At 41.6% G+C, this 17,411-nt stretch overlaps 1 protein-coding gene across 1 annotated transcript; it reads left to right on the top strand.

Annotated features, from left to right (window-relative positions):
* The first annotated feature begins 1,070 nt into the window (after nucleotides 1-1,070).
* Nucleotides 1,071-16,911, top strand: dmgdh (dimethylglycine dehydrogenase). Its single transcript, XM_044096064.1, has 16 exons — nucleotides 1,071-1,291; nucleotides 1,536-1,704; nucleotides 4,359-4,457; nucleotides 4,544-4,708; nucleotides 5,563-5,767; nucleotides 10,735-10,983; nucleotides 11,095-11,293; nucleotides 12,320-12,489; nucleotides 12,571-12,724; nucleotides 13,175-13,340; nucleotides 13,437-13,567; nucleotides 14,552-14,769; nucleotides 14,912-15,069; nucleotides 15,293-15,352; nucleotides 15,438-15,572; nucleotides 16,259-16,911. The coding sequence occupies exons 1-16, from the start codon at nucleotides 1,170-1,172 to the stop codon at nucleotides 16,469-16,471; spliced, it is 2,613 nt and encodes an 870-aa protein (XP_043951999.1). The 5' UTR covers nucleotides 1,071-1,169; the 3' UTR covers nucleotides 16,472-16,911.
* The last annotated feature ends 500 nt before the right edge of the window (nucleotides 16,912-17,411 follow it).

Below are 17,411 nucleotides of genomic sequence, written 5' to 3'. Positions count from 1 at the left end.
GACGGACCAGTTTTAATTTAAATCATGAGATATTTCATCCTCAGCTCAGCTGGAAAAGTAACTTTTTCATGGAGCCTTTTTTTTAAAACTAATAATTAGAAAACGTTTGCTCCTTTCTCCCACAAAGTCTTCCTCGTCTCTGAGCGTTATCACTGAACACACACTGCCAAACAGGTAAGAGACGCGTTTCCATCAGGCTTTTAGGTTCCAGTTATCAGGAAACCACATCCGGCTGAAACCTGCTGCAACCGTTCCAGCAGGGTCAAAGGCTGTGCTGCTCACAGAGGCCCAAGGACCCATCAGAGATCAATGTTTCTGGACGGAAAGTTCAGGCTGAAGTTGACAGATGATTTCAGGTCAGCTTATTGATTCCTGTCGGATACTACATGCCACTGTTCAGACTTTTGACCTGTTCTGATATTACTTTGGGCTATCATTGATGTTTTTTGTTCAGTTTTCCCATTACAACACGGGAAAACATATAAGAGAAGTTAGCTAAAGTGTTGCATAAATCATTTTCTTATATGATTTCTAAGGTTTAGTTTCAGTTTCATTATAAGTGTCCAAAATAAACAAACAAAATAGAATCAAATAAAATGTATTGTGAAGTCTCTGTACACAAAAGTCTTCTTCAAAAGACTTTTGTCATTCAAAAAATGCTACAAAAAACATATATCACAACAGGTTTTTCTATTCAAAATTTAAAAAGTTGAAAGTCCTTCAGACACTTATTCTTCTTTTTCACTTTTAAAATGAAATTCAATAAAAATCAGTTAATGGCCTGGATTTTTTAAATATACATTTTTAAGTTATTTAATTTTCTTTTTTCTTTTTGCAAAAAGTTAAATAAATAAATAAATAAAGCACCACACTTTCATTACCAGAAGATGATTTGGAGGAATCACTTTATGCAAAAAAAAAAAGGAAGAAGAAGAAAAAAAAAGATTACGATATTTTTGTGACCGATATCCGGATCTTCAGCCCACAAACAGTTAACTCAGGGTAAACTTGCCTTCGGACCGATGGGCGGATCCAAAAGGGGATGGCACGCTGTCAGTGTAAAAGTGGGACATTTGTAACTCACTCGGGCCAGCACCGGGGTTCAAACAGAGGGGGGGTTGACCGTGCTGTCTGCTCGGTCAGTTTTCTGTCAGTCTGTTAGCGCAGATATGTCTCGGATATTAAACCTCATTAGCATTCAACTGCGCAAAGACGTCGGTGCGCGTGGAGGGATTCCGCGGCTCCCCGCGAGGACCATTTGCTGCACCGCAAGAAAACACGCAGAAGAGGGGTGAGACGAATCCGGCTTCCTGGACTGCTTAGACCGAACACTTTAAATCAAACCGGATTTACTTTGGTTATGTAATGAAAGTGTAGCTTGCCTATAAACACTCGTGCAACAAATGACAACCAAACAGTTAAAACTAAACTTAAAGTCACTTCTCCAGCTGAAGCATGCAACACCTGAGCCAAAATGTACATGCTGCTGCCGCTTCATCTGTTCACCTACAATCTATTCCCTGCAACTTTTGCAGTGATGCCGCTTCGGCTTTGGGGAAGCGCTGGAAGGACACCGCAGACACCGTCATCATTGGCGGAGGATGCGTGGGGGCCAGTCTGGCCTATCACCTGGCCAAAGGCGGCGTGAAGGATGTGGTGCTGCTGGAGAAGTCTGAGCTGACGGCGGGCTCCACCTGGCACGCTGTACGTCCACTCTTAATCCCAAATGATTTAGTGAGAGGAAGCAGGCTGCTGGCAAATTCAGGAAGATGACAGCTGGGTTGGTTTGTGGTGAGAAGCATCATCATAGGAGCTGTATGCTGTTGCAGCAGGGCCGGTCCGAGGTTTAATGGGGTCCTGAACAGGATTTGATTCCGGGCCCTTCTTAACTACCATCAACCACAAAAATGTTATATATATATATATATATATATATATATATATATATATATATATATATATATATATATATATATATAGAGAGAGAGAGAGAGAGAGAGAGAGAGAGAGAGAGATAAGAAATGGCAATTTCACTGAAATCAACAAAAATAGTTGGATTTGTATTAAAAACAGATAATTGCAGATAGAAAACATAAAGGCCTGTACAGTTTCTAATTGTTTTGGGTTGATTCCTTTTTCTTTTTTTTCTTATTTGTTCTGGTAGATTTGCTTTTGAGTAAAAGTCAGCCAATAATTGCAGTTCCGGTTATTCCAAATTTAAGATGAATGCAAAAACTTTAATAAATGAGAATCCTTTGTTTTTGGTAATAGTTTTGAAATACAGACTCGGTCGTTTGTGGTTTGGGTTTGTTAGCCTATGTTCTCATAGGCTAACAAACCCAATTTCTTTTTTGTGTGTATATGGTCATACATACCGCTAATTAAAAGCGGTCACAATCAGACTGAATGGTTTACAACCCCAAAGCGACAGAAAGCGCAGAAGACGAACGTTGACGTCATATGGCAGCGCTTTGTTTAAGGAAGTAATAATGGACGTTTATCCTCTTTGAATTGATTTTAAAGTTTATTCAGCAATGGTAGCTGACAGTATCGTCATAAGAAGACGAAAGAAGATGAGGAAAGAAGAAGCTAAGTGTTGGCACTGCTTCATTCAGCCATTGTTTACGTCCAGATTTTCTGCATCTGGCTTCTTCTGGTCCAGAATTATGAAGCATCTCGGACTGTCACGATAACAAATGCTGCTGGACGATAAACTGTCCCAGAAGTTATCGCGATAAACAATAACGTTGTTGTTTAGAGACAATTTTCAAGTAACTTGACAGTAATAGTATGGTAATAATGCAAGAACACATTCTCAATAAACGTTTAAGTTCCATTGAACATTTAATAATGGAACTGAAAGCTGTTTTAAATATCCAAAATAAATAAACAAAACAACAGAAATAGCAAATAAAATAAATGATGAAGTCACTGTAAAAAAAAACACAGTCCTTCAAAAAAAAAATTGCTAGTTGAGACCAAAGCTTTTGATCATCCAGTTTTTGGTAGAAAGAGAGAAAAGAGAGAAACAATAAATCCTACAAATGGAAATTATTGAGTTTGTTTTAGTTTCTCATGCTATTAATAGATTTATTGATTTATTGATAATTGCGACAGGCCTAGACGCATCTTACGTCAACGCATTGAAAACTATTGGATATGCATCCGATACGGAAGTATGGAAGTGGCAGAAATCAGCCTTTTTTGAGAGGTGAAAAAATCTGAATTGGGCCGTTTAGACTGCCATGAAAAAAATCTTACATGGGCAAACATTTGGGGTTTAGGTCGCATGCCCCTGCTGTGTGAACTTAACCTTAGAAATGTAATGATTCATGCAGAGTTTATGATTTTTTTATTTATTTAATGCTTCTGCAGAGCTGAAGTTGTCGGTTGTTCTTCCTCGACAACCAGCTGAAGTGAGCGTCTGTTCGGCAGCTGCTCGTAATGTGAATCTGCAGTTGTAACAGCTGCTGTGCTATAGGTTTTCAAGGCATTGGAGTTCCTGACCCACTTTGGAGCTGCCACTGCACCCATATTCATTTACAAGCTTTCATTACGTTTTGACTTCCATGGGCCCTTGTGGAGCTTTCAAAAAAGTACAGACATTGTGCCAAAAAATTCAAATATCACGAAAAAGTACATTTATTTCTAGAATTCATTTCAAAAAGTGAAACGTCTATGCCATACAGCAGGGGTCCCCAAACTCGGTCCTGGAGGGCCGGCCTCCTGCATGTTTTAGTTCTCTCCTTGGTTTAACGCACCTGAATCAGTTGACGGCTTGTTAGAAGGCCTAAGAAGATCATTGACCTGCTGAAAAGGTTGTTGGTGTCACCAGGGAGAGAACTAAAACGTGCTGGATGCCGGCCCTCGAGGACCGAGTTTGGTGACCCCTGCCATAGAGACACATGGCACATAAAATGACACACTTCTGACTCTCATTGAAATTGAACTGCCTCATTAGAAATGATCTTTCATACATAAATGTTATGTCATAACTTACCCAATCATTTGAAAAGCTGCTGACTTGACATCAACCCAGCAGACAGTCATTGACAGTCTCCAATAGGAAGGAGGGCCATGTCATTGCCAACGAAGATGGCTGTTCTGCTGTATCCAAATATTTTAGGGGAAAGTTAAGTGGAAGGATTCTGAAGCAAAGCCACTTCAAGAAACTGCGAGTCCTAGAGGTGTGACGTTGACTTTGGCTCTATATATTGGTAACATCGTGGATTAATGGAGATTTTTCCTGATAAACGCTTGCTTTGTGGCTTTTGAATTAATACAGTTGACTTCTGAGGTATGTGATATTCCTAGTTTAAAACGGACAGGAAGAATCAGCCTTTGTGTTTCCATTTCAGGCAGGTCTGACGACTTATTACCATCCAGGCATCAACCTGAAGAAAGTCCACTTTGACAGCATCAAGCTCTACGAGACCCTAGAGGCGGAAACGGGACAGGTGACGCGCCTCGCCGTTGTTTTAATCGTTCGTGTTTTGAGACGTCGCGCTTACGTCCCGTATTTTGTTACCGTCGTTCCCTGCAGGCTGTGGGCTTCCACCAGCCCGGCAGCGTCCGGATCGCCTCCACAGCGGCCCGCGTGGACGAGATGAAGTACCAGATGACTCGGACGCACTGGCACGTGACGCCGCAGTACCTCATCGGACCGGAAAAAGTCCAAGAGCTTTTCCCCCTGCTCAACATCGACAAGGTTTGTATGAGTCAGCGCCAGATCACACGGCGCCAATTTGATAAAATCAACTTTGGAGATTTTCTTTCGGTCTGTACCCGTTCTTTTCTTTGGATTGTCGTGTTGACCATCGTCTTTACACTCGTTTTCCAGGTTACTCTTAGGATCACACAGATACAATGGAAGAACTCAACTCCTGTGACACAAATCGATTGAAATTGAATGTTGCATTTTTCATAAAATTTATAATGTCACCAGAAAGTATCCACACCCCTCTCTTTTTCTGTATCTAATCTTTACTTACAGACTTCTTTTTCTAATTTAAGTATAGCTTACTCTTAAATATCTACACAAAATGGTTAATAATGACAAAATCTGAATGATTTTGAGATGTTTTTGTACATTTCTGAAAAAGAATTGCCAACATTCAAACTGAAGTTCGTGCAAAAGTATTTACACCTGCGCCTTTATAGTTTCTGGAAACATCTTTGGTGCATTTTTGTTTTATAAATTTGTTTTAATTGGAACAAACACCAATTTATAGACATCTTTGAAAAAAAAATGGCTGAATCAAAGGTGCTACAGCAACAGTTATCGGCCAACCCTGGTAGAGTTGTATCAAACACTTTAAGATAAAGTAATCCTTTATTGAAGAATCATTATCTTGAAATCAAAATGTTGGGAAAACCCCTTTTTAAAATTTGAATAGGAAATACTTGTTCTAAATACAATTCTTGACTTATTGGCAGCATTTGAAGACAAACGTGACTGCGGCTTTCAGTTGATCTGAATGTCCAGGAACTGGTATTTTATGATTCCCTGTTTCCTTGGGATTTAAACAATTTCCTACATTGAAGGTGACTTTATTCTTTTAGGTGCTGGCAGGTCTTTACACCCCCGGAGACGGCCACATCGACCCGTACTCTCTGACCATGTCTCTGGCTGCGGGAGCTCGCATGTACGGGGCCCAGATCTACAATCCGGCTCCAGTCACCGGGCTCCACCCGACAGCAGACGGGAAGTGGGACGTCCAGACTCCTCACGGGACCATTCGTGCAAATCGCATCGTGAACACCGCAGGTTTGTTCGTGCTGATGTCGATAATGAGGTTTTTGGAAATAAATGTTGTGCAAAAGTAGGCAAGCAACAATAAAAATAAAAAAATTGTAAAAAACAGCATGAACTGTTGAAAGCTGTTTCGTATTTAGAGCAGAATGTATTTGACTCAGCAGGGAAACATGACACTGGCAATTTACCTTAACTTATGAATATCGATATGTATTGTTGGGATTTTATTTGGAACACCAACACGATGTTGTTCGTAAGTGTGAAGTGGCAATGCATTTGTAGACTGCAATCTAGCTTTAATTTTGCTTTAGAGGAATGACCCCTTCTTCTCCGAGTGCCATTTCAGCCCACATTACGTTTCACTGCTGATAATGACACTCTTTCACCATCTTCATCCGGGATCCTGTCAAGATCTGATGCCTTCATGCATCAGCTGACACCGGAGGTCGCACTAGACCTTTTATGTTTCTGTCATTTTGACGGAAGGTGTCCAAAAAACCCCAAAAAATTCCGTCATGTTCTATTTTCACCAGTCAGTTTTTAAATATTCACATTCGGTTTCGTTTTGATTGATGTTCAACGAGTTGAACAGAGAATCCAGATGCCGTCGCGGATCAAGCAGACGAACACATGCAACGGGGGCCAAAGCCGACAACTTTGGCCCCAAAAGCTACAAAAGAACAATGAAGTTAAACGACTCCACTTGAATTATGAACACGTCACCTGCTGCGGTCTGAACACACAGCCTCAGTTGAAAATGTCTGCACATCTGTGCCAAAGTAGTCGGCGGCGTGAATTGCAGTCTGTCAAAATGACGAGCGGCTTTCAAATTTTTCTGTTTTTGTTTTCTTTTTTTTTGTCTAAAAAAAAACAAAACCCAAAACAAAACAGTCAAATATAGAAAATATTCCATTTATGCGAATCCTGGTTGACTGGTACATAGAACCGTGATGTTTATGCAGGTGTGGGATCGTATGAAGAGATAAAAGTGGCACTTTCAATTTGCTCAAATATTGTAGCCCAACCAATCAGAACCTTGCAAGGACATGACATCGTCACCTGGGCTTTCCCACGCTTAAGAGAGTCGTAAAAAGAAATCACTTCTTAGATGAGTCAGGTATCCTGGTATCTAGTAACTGGCCTAAAACCAAGAAAACAAATTGTTCCTCTGCTAACTTTTTAAACAAAATGGCGCTAAATTTTCTTTGAAAAACAGATGGAGCGTTCCTACAGCAGCGCTAACACAGCAGAGCATCTTATCTGAAAACTCTCCACAGCAGGAGAACTTTGCCCACTCAGATCACAGCTTGCAGAGTTTATACAAGACAACTTTGAGTTTAAACCGGGCCAGACCGGTTCTGGGGAGACCTTGTTTACAGCGTCTCATTTCGTCCCTCCTACCGCTGAGTGTTTTTTTTTTCAACTCTGGTTCAGGAATTTAGCTTCAGTTCTTTATCCCCCTTCGGCACTTTTCTTCCCCGAGGAAGGTGTTGTGTAACTGAGTCGTATGTAGTATTTAGGTCGTGTTGCTCTTTGATTAGTCGTCTTTTTGTTCTAGAGGCAGTCTGGTTAAATATGGGAAATCAGCAGCACATGGCAAATTATAACGCAGCAACAACAGAACGCATATTGCGAGGATCTGTGAGGACCTTCACAGCCAATAAGAAAAAAAAAAAAGCCAGCAGATCTCATTCCAGCCAATCACGAAGGAGCAGAACATGCACACCTCCTGACATTTTTTTTTTTTTTTTCTTTTTGCAACTGGATTTTTACACGAGTGACATTTTTTTCTTTTTTAATTAAACTCAACCGGATTAATTCTTATTCTTATTTTTGGTCTAACATTGTTTGCATGCTGCCTTTTTGTGTGTGTGGTGCAGTGCTGGTTTTAGGAAATACAACGTCGAACTCGCTCTGACTTTGATCCTCATTGTTCTTCCACTCACCGTGGATTTCCATAGATTGAAAACAGATGCCGCTGCTTCCTAGGCAGAAGAAAACTTCGTGGAAAATCAGCCAGCTTATTTTTTCTTTTCTCTTTTTCAAACATCTACAAAGGCTGAAAACATCTCCAGAAACAGAATAGGCTTGAGCTCTTTTTAAAATGCATTGTGGGTAGAGTTGAGATGAATAGCACAGGTAGCTATTTTTATTGTATCTTGCATAACATAAATTTCATGCCCCTCACCTCAATCTCCAGATTCCCTTCATAGGCCCCTTAGATATGCAAACCAGGTCCTCTTCCCTAGTGCGCACACCTAAATAGAAACCTACAGACATGCTGGCACAGATGGGTTTACAGCAGTCGTCATGGTAATGTTCTGCATAATCTTTATCATTGTATCAGTTTTTCCAGAATTAAAACTGTCCTCCTTTACGAGAGGGATCCGTCAACATGGAAAGTTCAGCACTGTTTCTGTTCTCGCCGTCAGTTTTGTATGTTTCCCTTGCAAGCAATTGTTTTTTCTTTAAATTGCCTGGTACTGTAAGAACAATGCAGCTATTGACCTCAAGGCGTACGGTGCATTTCGTTTCCCTCCGAAGTCGGAACTAGAAAGGGAAACGAGTTCGACGTCACATCCGTGGGGACGGCATTCCAGGTGTCGGAATTGGAAGTCAGAATTTCAACATGGCGACCAGAGGATAGACTTTTTTTGTTGTCCGTCAAAATAACGGACAACAAAAGAGAAAAATCAGTCATGTATTATTTTTAGCCGTCAAATTGTAATCATATTAACATAGGTTTTTCATTTTTTATGCGGAACTTATATAGCGCTTTTCCAGTCATTTTGACCACTCAAAGCACTTTACACTAGAGTCACATTCACCCAGTCACACTCACAAACACACACACATTTATAGACCGATATGCAGATCGGTAAGTGCCTTGCCCAGAGGCACATCGACATGTGGCAGGAGGAAACTGGAATCGAACCTACAACCTTCTGATCGCAAGACGACTACTCTACCATGGAGCCACAGTAGTTAATATCACACACAAAACACAGAAATGCATCTAACTTTTTCTCTATAGTGACAAAAACCTCTGACTTAAACAATAACTTATAATAAATAAATTTTAATCCACTTAAGTTACCAGCATTTTCCCTGCTGCGGTCTGAACACACAGCTTCACAGATTCCTCCTGTTCGCATCTGTAGAGAAATCAGCACTGGTTCATCAGTCAGTTGGATCTGTCTGGTCCAAACCGATCAACTGAACTCTGCAAGCTTTTTGCCCTGTGCGCGGTCCAGAAGTGAGCTTTTACCAGGATTGTTTTGCGTGGTTTTGCTTCCCCGAAGCGGTCAGATGTTACGTTTGCCGCGCTCCTCCTGAGCGGCGCTCTTCTTTTGGGCGCGGCAGGGAATCGTCTTCCAGCTCCATTTGTTAAAACCGCAGGAGGAGCATGCGAAGTTTAATTCTGCAGCGGCAATTTTTAAATCCCAGCTGGTGCCTTTGTATGGCCATGGCTGCATTATGAATAGATCTCATGTAACTGTTTACATCCGAGGGCTGCACAGTGGCACAGTTGGTAGAGCTGTTGCTTTGCATCAAGAAGGTCCTGGGTTCGATTCCCGGCCCGGGGTCTTTCTGCATGGAGTTTGCATGTTCTCCCTGTGCATGGTGGGTTCTCTCCGGGTTCTCCGGCTTCCTCCCACAGTCCAAAAACATGACTGTCAGGTTAATCGGTCTCTCTAAAATTCTCCCTAGGTGTGAGTGTGTGTGTGTGAGTGTGTTGTTTGTCTTGTGTGTCTTTTGTCTTTTCACTTCCTATTTCATGGGAACGGCGCAATTGCGAAATTGTGTCTCTTTGACATTAGCAGAATATTGACAAAGATTTGCGCACATTTGTATTGGAAACTCTGCTACCGTTTGGAGTTTTCCAGCCAGTCCTGGTGCCTAGAAAAGTCGAAAAACATCTAGGCTGTGTTAGACAAACGGACCTTGAAACGCACTGCAAATTATGCTAAGGAGTTTCAGATGACGGAATGAGGGCCTGCGGATAACTTGTTAATTTCCTGCGACATTTTAAGCGCACTGATTTGACTACCAAAAGTCTAAACTCATACATTGAGAGACAGATTAACACTGAACACAGCCAGGGTTGTTATTGTAGGTGAATGAATTACCCCTGTGTGCAGGTTTTTGGTAAACAGCCTTCTGTCCAGTTGAGCTGGTTGGAAATAACAGCACATGTTGAGGGCGTCTTGCAAAGAATTTGCTTTAAAAAAAAAAGGTGCAGGTGTGATTTTTATTTTTTATTTTTGTGATTGAACACATATTAGCAATGCTTCAACTGGCTTCAGCTGCACTCTTATGGTCTGGGATCTTGACCTGGACTTTATTCACGGCACTAGCAAACTCCAAAACCCAGCTTATTTGGAGTTTTGTAGAAGTTAATTTTTCATCCAAGTCATACTGTCCTTCACATATAATCAGTGATAGCTCCTGCTTGCTTTATTTTGTCCGTCTTGTAAATGGTTGCTGCAGTGTATTGTACATCACATTCGGCGAGGGGTGGCAGTTTTATGACCCAAACTTATTCATCAATAAATACATTTATTAAATGTGCCGATTTTTTCATCTCTGTGTCGTCTATCATCTATCTTTATTGTCAGAATTTTTTCAGACACATCCAAAGCTTTATTTCAGGTTTTAATTGTATTTTATGAACTAAACTGATGTTTGCCGTATCTTCAAAAGTCGTATTTCTTGCTGAGAGTTGGGTGAAAACATTGCCAGTGAGAGAAGAGGAGAACCTGAGGCTAACGAAAACACTGAGAACGGGGATGACAATAAATCAGAATCTCATAAAAAAGTCGATTCATTTCAATAATTTAACTGAAAATTATTGAAACTCATATAGAGCCAATGCACACAGAGCTATTATAATGATTATGGCTTGCGGATTTGGAACATTTTAACAGCTTCAAATGCGTACATGTTTACTTCCTGTCACTCTGTTTATGTTTTGAAAGGATTTTGGGCGCGGGAAGTGGGCCAGATGATTGGCTTCCAACACCCCACCATCCCTGTGCATCACCAGTACGTGGTGACGGCAACGGTACCAGAGGTGAAGGCTCTGAAGAAGGAGCTGGCCGTCATCAGGGACCTGGAGGGCTCCTACTATCTACGCCAGGAGAGAGACGGCCTGCTGTTTGGTCCGTATGAGAAGATGGAGAAGATGGTTCTTCAGGACTCCTGGGTTAGAGATGGAGTCCCGCCAGGTCCGCATCCCACGGATCATCCACATCCTGATTTAGCAGCAACTTATTTTTGCCAGCAGGTTTGTATTTAACTTCTTCTTCTTATTATTATTATTATTATTATTGCTGCAGGTTTCGGGAAGGAGCTGTTTGAGTCGGACCTGGACAGAATAATGGAGCACATAGAGATGGCCATGGAGATGGTTCCCGTGCTGAAGAAAGCCGACATCATAAATGTCGTGTCTGGACCGATCACATACACCCCGGACTTGCTGCCCATGGTTGGACCGTATCAGGGCGTCCGCAACTACTGGACTGCCATTGGTTTTGGGTGTGTGTTGAAGAGTGGCTTGTTTAGCTGAGAGGTGCAAAAAAATAAAAATAAAAATTCAGCAGAAGATAAAGGAAATCGGAGGCAGCTGTATGGAAACAACACGAGTAACGATTATATTAAATTTACACAATTATATACCGGCTTGAATACATATATATTAACTTCTATTCATAGGTTTATGGTCACTTAAAAATCCACATTTTGCACGTTTTGTGTTTCTATTTGGGTCTCAACTGCTTCCTAAAACACCTGGTTGGTTGTGCAGGAGGCCCCAACTCTGCTTTTCAAAGATGTACAGTTGCATAATTGTGCATCTCTTTGCAGCCATTTTCACATGCGTGTGTGAACATTGAATTGGGGCTGCGGTGGGCGTGGCCAGCAGCAGCCTATTTAGATTTAAAGTGACAAGAGGCCCTAAAACAGTTCAATCAAAACAGACAGAACTGAACAGGCTAAAATATTTAAGAATGATTTTATGTAAAAAAATAAATTAAAAAATGAAATGAACATGTTTTGTGTAGGTAGACCGATACTAACCTTTTCAAGGAAGCCAAATTGCACGTTTGGCTTCATTCCGGTTCATCTATGTGACCTAGAGGTAGCAAGGTCACATAGCATTGTTTAAAAGTTTTCAATAACCTTGAAGTGGGTGTTTTAAGAAGGCCTTTTTCTACCTCCAAAGCCAGTTTTGATTGGTGTTTGGGCGTCTTGTCCTTTTGGAACAACCAATCAAGTTCAAGTTCTAACCAGGCATGTGTTGATTTGAGGTGAGGTCAGTTGTTCTTCATTGATCTATCCTCCTTGTGTGATGCATTAGTACAAGTAGTAGCAAAAATAGCCCCACAGCATGATGCTCCCACTACCACACTTGACAGTTGTTACAATGTTTATAACAACTCTCTTTGATTCCTCAGAGCATACCTTTTTGTCACTGTGGCAAAATAGCTATAAAAGAATACCGTTCTTGTACTTGTGGTAAACTGACTGATTCCAGCAAATGAACTTTGAACTTTGCTTGTGAAGGTATGGAGTTATCCATGCCGGCGGCATCGGTAAGTTCCTGAGCGACTGGATTAGGAACGGAGAGCCTCCTTACGACCTGATTGAATGCGATCCCAACCGATATGGCAAATGGACGGACGTACCTTTCATGTGCGCCAAAGCGAGAGAGTCTTATGGCTTCAACAACGTGGGTAAGAAAAAAATAAAAGGTATTGCATTGTTTAGCTTTGTTGTAGAACTGTTATTAAGGTCATAGCGTTGGCTTTTTCTAGTTGGTTACCCCAAAGAGGAGCGGTTTGCCGGTCGGCCGACCTCCAGGACGAGCGGCATTTATGAGCTGCTGAAGGACAAATGTTCCATGGGCTTCCACGCCGGCTGGGAGCAACCCCACTGGTTCTACAAACCTGGAGATGACACCGGATACAAGTATGGCGTTTCCTTAAACCTGCGATTGTCTTGTGAGCTGGATAAAAAAACCCCTCATCGTTGGGTTATTTAGTCTTTTTAACCATTTTCAACAGCTGACACGGTTTGTTGTCTTCAGGGGAAATCGAGACATAGTCCAGTCTCCCCAGGAGGTTGCGATGTTGCTGTCTCAAGTTTTAATACACTTTCACTTATTCGCAAATTTTACTTCAACTTGCAGTTTTCAGTCATCTGCGAATCTGCTCAGTAACATCCTCCTCCTTCCACTTTCTGTCGTTCTTTTTTGTCGTTTTCGCCGCTAGTAACATTCGGGTGTTTATCACATAACTCGTGCGATTAGAAAGCAGTGTTTCCATTTCGAAAATTTAGAAAATGTCCTTTCGAAATTTCAAATTGCGCAATTTTACGATTGAGGGGAAACGCAGCTACTGACATTTTGGGCTCCCTCAGGCCCAGTTTCAGACGTACCAACTGGTTCGGACCTGTCGGGAGAGAGTGCAGACTGGTGATGGAGAAGGTGGGCGTGATCGACCTCACGCCTTTCGGGAAGTTCGTCGTGACAGGGAAAGACACGCTCAAGTTGCTCGACCGCCTGTTTGCCAACACCATGCCGAAGGTAAAGCACGAGCGTAGCCTGTCGCAAAAAGTCCCCCAGCTGGTGATTCCACTGTCGGTCAAATAGTCTGTTCCCCCGATGTACCGTCTGTCCCAGGTTGGCCAGACTAACATCAGCCACATGCTGACACCTGCTGGGAGAGTTTTTGCCGAGGTCACCATCACCCAGCTGACGCCGGGAGAGTTCCTGCTCGTCACCGGCTCGGGCTCTGAGCTCCATGACCTCAGGTGAGAAACACCCAGATGATCTGGACAGCAGAAGCTGCCGCTGTGTGCTTGGACTGGACGATATTTCAGGCCGACATCCAGGACGGCCTGAAAAGCAGTCCTGGTTTTCCAGGCCGGTTTTCATATCAGGCCATATCAATAATTACTATGTTTCTGGTTTTAAATATCTAAAATACTGCCGTGATCCTTTCAGTCTCATCTGCAATTTTCTCTCCATCATTTGTACTGGTTTTCTCCTTTTACTCCATGCCATTGTTTTTTTTTTTTTAAATCATTCATTTTAAGCAGTTGTGAGGCATGGTGGCGAAACTCGAAACTGCTGCTACACAAGTTACTCAACAGTATGGACGGCTGGTATAAGTGTGCTAGTGGGGCTAAGCCCTCCCTGACATTTACAATAAACAGTCGAATTCATTTTTGCTGTAAGCAGCTGGTGCAGTAATAGGCGGGGGAGGGGCAGTGCAATGAAACTTTGTTTCCAAGTGAAGTAGAATGTGTCGTTGTTGTAAACAAGTGAAAAGAATTTTAAAAAATCTTCAATCTTTTTTTTTTTTTTTTTTTTTTTAAAAAAAAGCATTTTAGAAGCAGAAACTTGTCTCTACTCGGTGTTCGTAGAAACATCTTCATCTCTCAGCCGCTAAAGCTCAAGCCATTCTGGATAACTTCTCTCACAGTCTTTTTTTCTAACCGCTGAAATCTAAAACCTCCCAGCAGCTGTCGGTACGACACTCCTCCTCTTGCTCCAGTTGGAAGCTGCAGCGCGTTAAGACATTCCTGCCCACTCCACTTTCAAGACGCAGGGGAACATTAGCGGCTACGCAGCGACCTCCAATGCTTGCAGTGGAGGTGCATGGCTCGTGGTGCCAGCCTTGTATTCAAAGATCCATATTTATGACAAAAACTGAAAAAAGAAGTTCAAATATGCAAAAAACTAAACTGTTTTTAGAAGTTTCTTTTCCTGCTTTCGGTGTGAACTGGGCTCAGGTGGATGGAAGCAGAAGCTGCAGAGGGCGGATACGACGTGGACATCAGGAACGTGACGGACGACGTCGGCGTGCTGGGAATTGCGGGACCGAATTCGCGGAAGGTTCTCCAGAAGCTGACAGACGAGGACATGAGCGACGGCGGGTTCAAGTTTCTCCACTGCAAGAACATCCAGCTGGCTGGCGTCCCGGTCAGGGCCATCAGGATCTCCTACACCGGTAGAGGACACAATTCATTTTATTCATTCATAAAAAATAAAAAGAGAGAGAAAAATAAACACAAAGTATGGTCAGAGGAATCCACACTCTACTGTTCCAGAGTTCGGAGCTGCTTGTGGATGTTCTGTGTCTCCATGTGTAGGTGAACTGGGCTGGGAGCTGTACATGGACCAGAAGAGCTTGGCGGCGGTGTACCAGGCCATGATGGCGGCAGGAAAAGACGAGGGCATCGGCAATTTCGGCACCTATGCCATGGCCTCGCTCAGACTGGAGAAGGGCTTCAGGGGCTGGGGAGCGGAGGTGACGTAAAATACAGATGAACGTCACCAAACCCACACTGCACGGACCGATTTCTCTACCTGTGTTGTCAAAGTCTTCTCTCATTGGACAAATTGTCTTTTCTACATCTTTGCTGTGTTTCCCATGTTGCGTTCAATGCCAGAAGACACGAGACAGTTTTGCAAAGTGCTGTATTTTCCACATGCTTCGGTCTTTTACGAATAAAATCATTCCGTCTTTTCAGATGAACTGTGACACGAATCCTCTGGAAGCTGGGCTGGACCATTTCATTAAACTGAACAAGGTCAGTGCAGTCGTTTCAAGTAGGAGAGGCATTTGTATTTAAGCATCTATCACATTATCGCGGTAAATCTTTGGCCTGCGAACAGGCGGCCGACTTTATCGGCAAAGCGGCGCTTCAGGAGGTCAAAGCCAAAGGCCTGAAGAGGAAGCTGTCTTACCTTTCTGTGAGGACGGACGACGTCGACCCAGAGGGCAACGAGACCATCTGGCTCAACGACAAGGTCGGAAACGATAAAATCACTAACGGCTCGTTGTTATATTATATAATAACGCCACGATATGTAGCGTTGTAATGAAATCAGGCTTCAAAATGCTATAAGACATGAAAACCGCATCATGTAGTAATGAATAAAAATGTAGCAAAATCCTTGAGTGCATTTTGTAATACTTCCTGCCACATTGTTTAGTAAAGTTACTACAATTTTTGCCGATTATTGCAAAATGCAAAAGTAGTGCATTTTAAGTAACTTCACCTGTATTCGAGAGAAAAACCACACCATGTTAGAGAGCTGAACAAGACTGTGAATAACATTTAAACTGTGTATCCACTGTGATGGTGAAGATACAACGATGGTTTTCTATGTAGACACAAAAAATAAAAGGAGTAAATTTCTGCCAAGAGCAAAATCTGAAATTCTCTAGAAAAGAACAAGGAAATGTTTGAGTTTGAAAAGTAAACAAATTGCTAGAAAAAAAAAATCTGAAATTTTCAAGAAAAACCTTGGAAATTTCTGAGTTTGAAAAGTAGTAAATTTGCTAGGCAAAAAAATAAAAAATAAAAATCTAATTTTGGGATTAATTTCAGAAATTTGCTAGATTCCACAGTGTGTGTGTGTGTGTGTGAGAGAGAGAGGGAGGAGTTTTTCTTATTTGAGGTCCAGTAAACTGAACTCCTCTTCCTCCTCAGGTGGTGGGCAACACCACGTCCGGAGCCTACAGCTACAGCAGCCAGCAGAGCCTGGCGTTCGGCTACCTGCCCCTGGAGCTGTGCTCTGTGGGCCAGCAGGTGGAGGTGGAGCTACTGGGGAAGAAGTTCCCCGCCACGGTGATCCAGGAGCCCCTCGTCCTCACCGAGCCCATGCGGACCCGGCTCGCTAAGAAAGCAAAGGCCAAAGCATAAGCAGCCGTCGACATCAAAGACCGGTTCAAAAGATCCTGCTGTGAATGAAAAACAAGAATGAAGGGAGGAAAAAAGTAAATAAATGTGGTCCACATGTTGAACTGTTTGCAAATCAGGGGACAGCTTAGATAAAAACAAACAAAAAAGAAAAACCTCCTGTGTCCTGACAAGATGAAGGAAACTAATTGTTTGGATGCCATGTGAAGTCTTCCACAATGTTTGTGTGAGTGTGTGTGAGGAGGGAGTAATTTTTTCTGATTCCATGAAAGGAAGATCAGTGTTTACAGGTCAGCCGTTCCCGTGGGATAACTGGAACAGAGAGTGGAGCCGCCAAGAAATGACTAAAAGAAAAGTTGTTTCCATAAATGTAAAAAAATAAAATCTTGTTTTGTAAATCATTTTTGTGTGACCAAGGCAATTAAAATTGTGTAAATAGTACATCGTCAGCGTCCCGTTCAGTTCAGTTTTGTAGACCTGTGAATGGCACGTGACCCATATGAAACTAAAGATATTTAAAATATTATTTAATAAAAATAATTTAAAAAATGGGTTTATCAGGCCAAAATGTGCCATTGTGGTTTAATCAAATAAATATGTTTGTCACAATTTAAATCAAACTGGAAACACATACATTCAGAAAGTAATTGTTTCTATTATAATGTCAGATTTCCAATACTGTAATTTATTAAACAATCATGTATTACATCATTATGAATCCAAGCATTTATTTAAACCCTTCCATTTATAAGAAATGTTGTAAAGTCACAATGATAACAATAACTTTATATATATATATATATATAAAAATATATATATATATATATATATATATATATATATATAAATAATTCTTTTTCTGGTGATAACAGTAATAATACCATTAATAAGATATTAATAATAAAAAATTATTATTATTAATTATTATTATTATTACAACATA

This window comes from Gambusia affinis, linkage group LG17 (assembly GCF_019740435.1).
Source record: "Gambusia affinis linkage group LG17, SWU_Gaff_1.0, whole genome shotgun sequence".
Taxonomy (NCBI): domain Eukaryota; kingdom Metazoa; phylum Chordata; class Actinopteri; order Cyprinodontiformes; family Poeciliidae; genus Gambusia; species Gambusia affinis.
The sequence above is the reverse complement of the archived record's forward strand: the minus strand, read 5'-3'. Positions and strand labels throughout refer to the sequence as shown.

Bases quoted from the DNA above. Each gene is read 5' to 3' on its own strand.
- dmgdh (XM_044096064.1), top strand. From the start codon at position 1,170: ATGTCTCGGATATTAAACCTCATTAGCATTCAACTGCGCAAAGACGTC. The intron at 1,705-4,358 runs GTACGTCCACTC...TTTCCATTTCAG, and splicing joins CGGGCTCCACCTGGCACGCT to GCAGGTCTGACGACTTATTA. The intron at 4,458-4,543 runs GTGACGCGCCTC...CGTTCCCTGCAG, and splicing joins TAGAGGCGGAAACGGGACAG to GCTGTGGGCTTCCACCAGCC.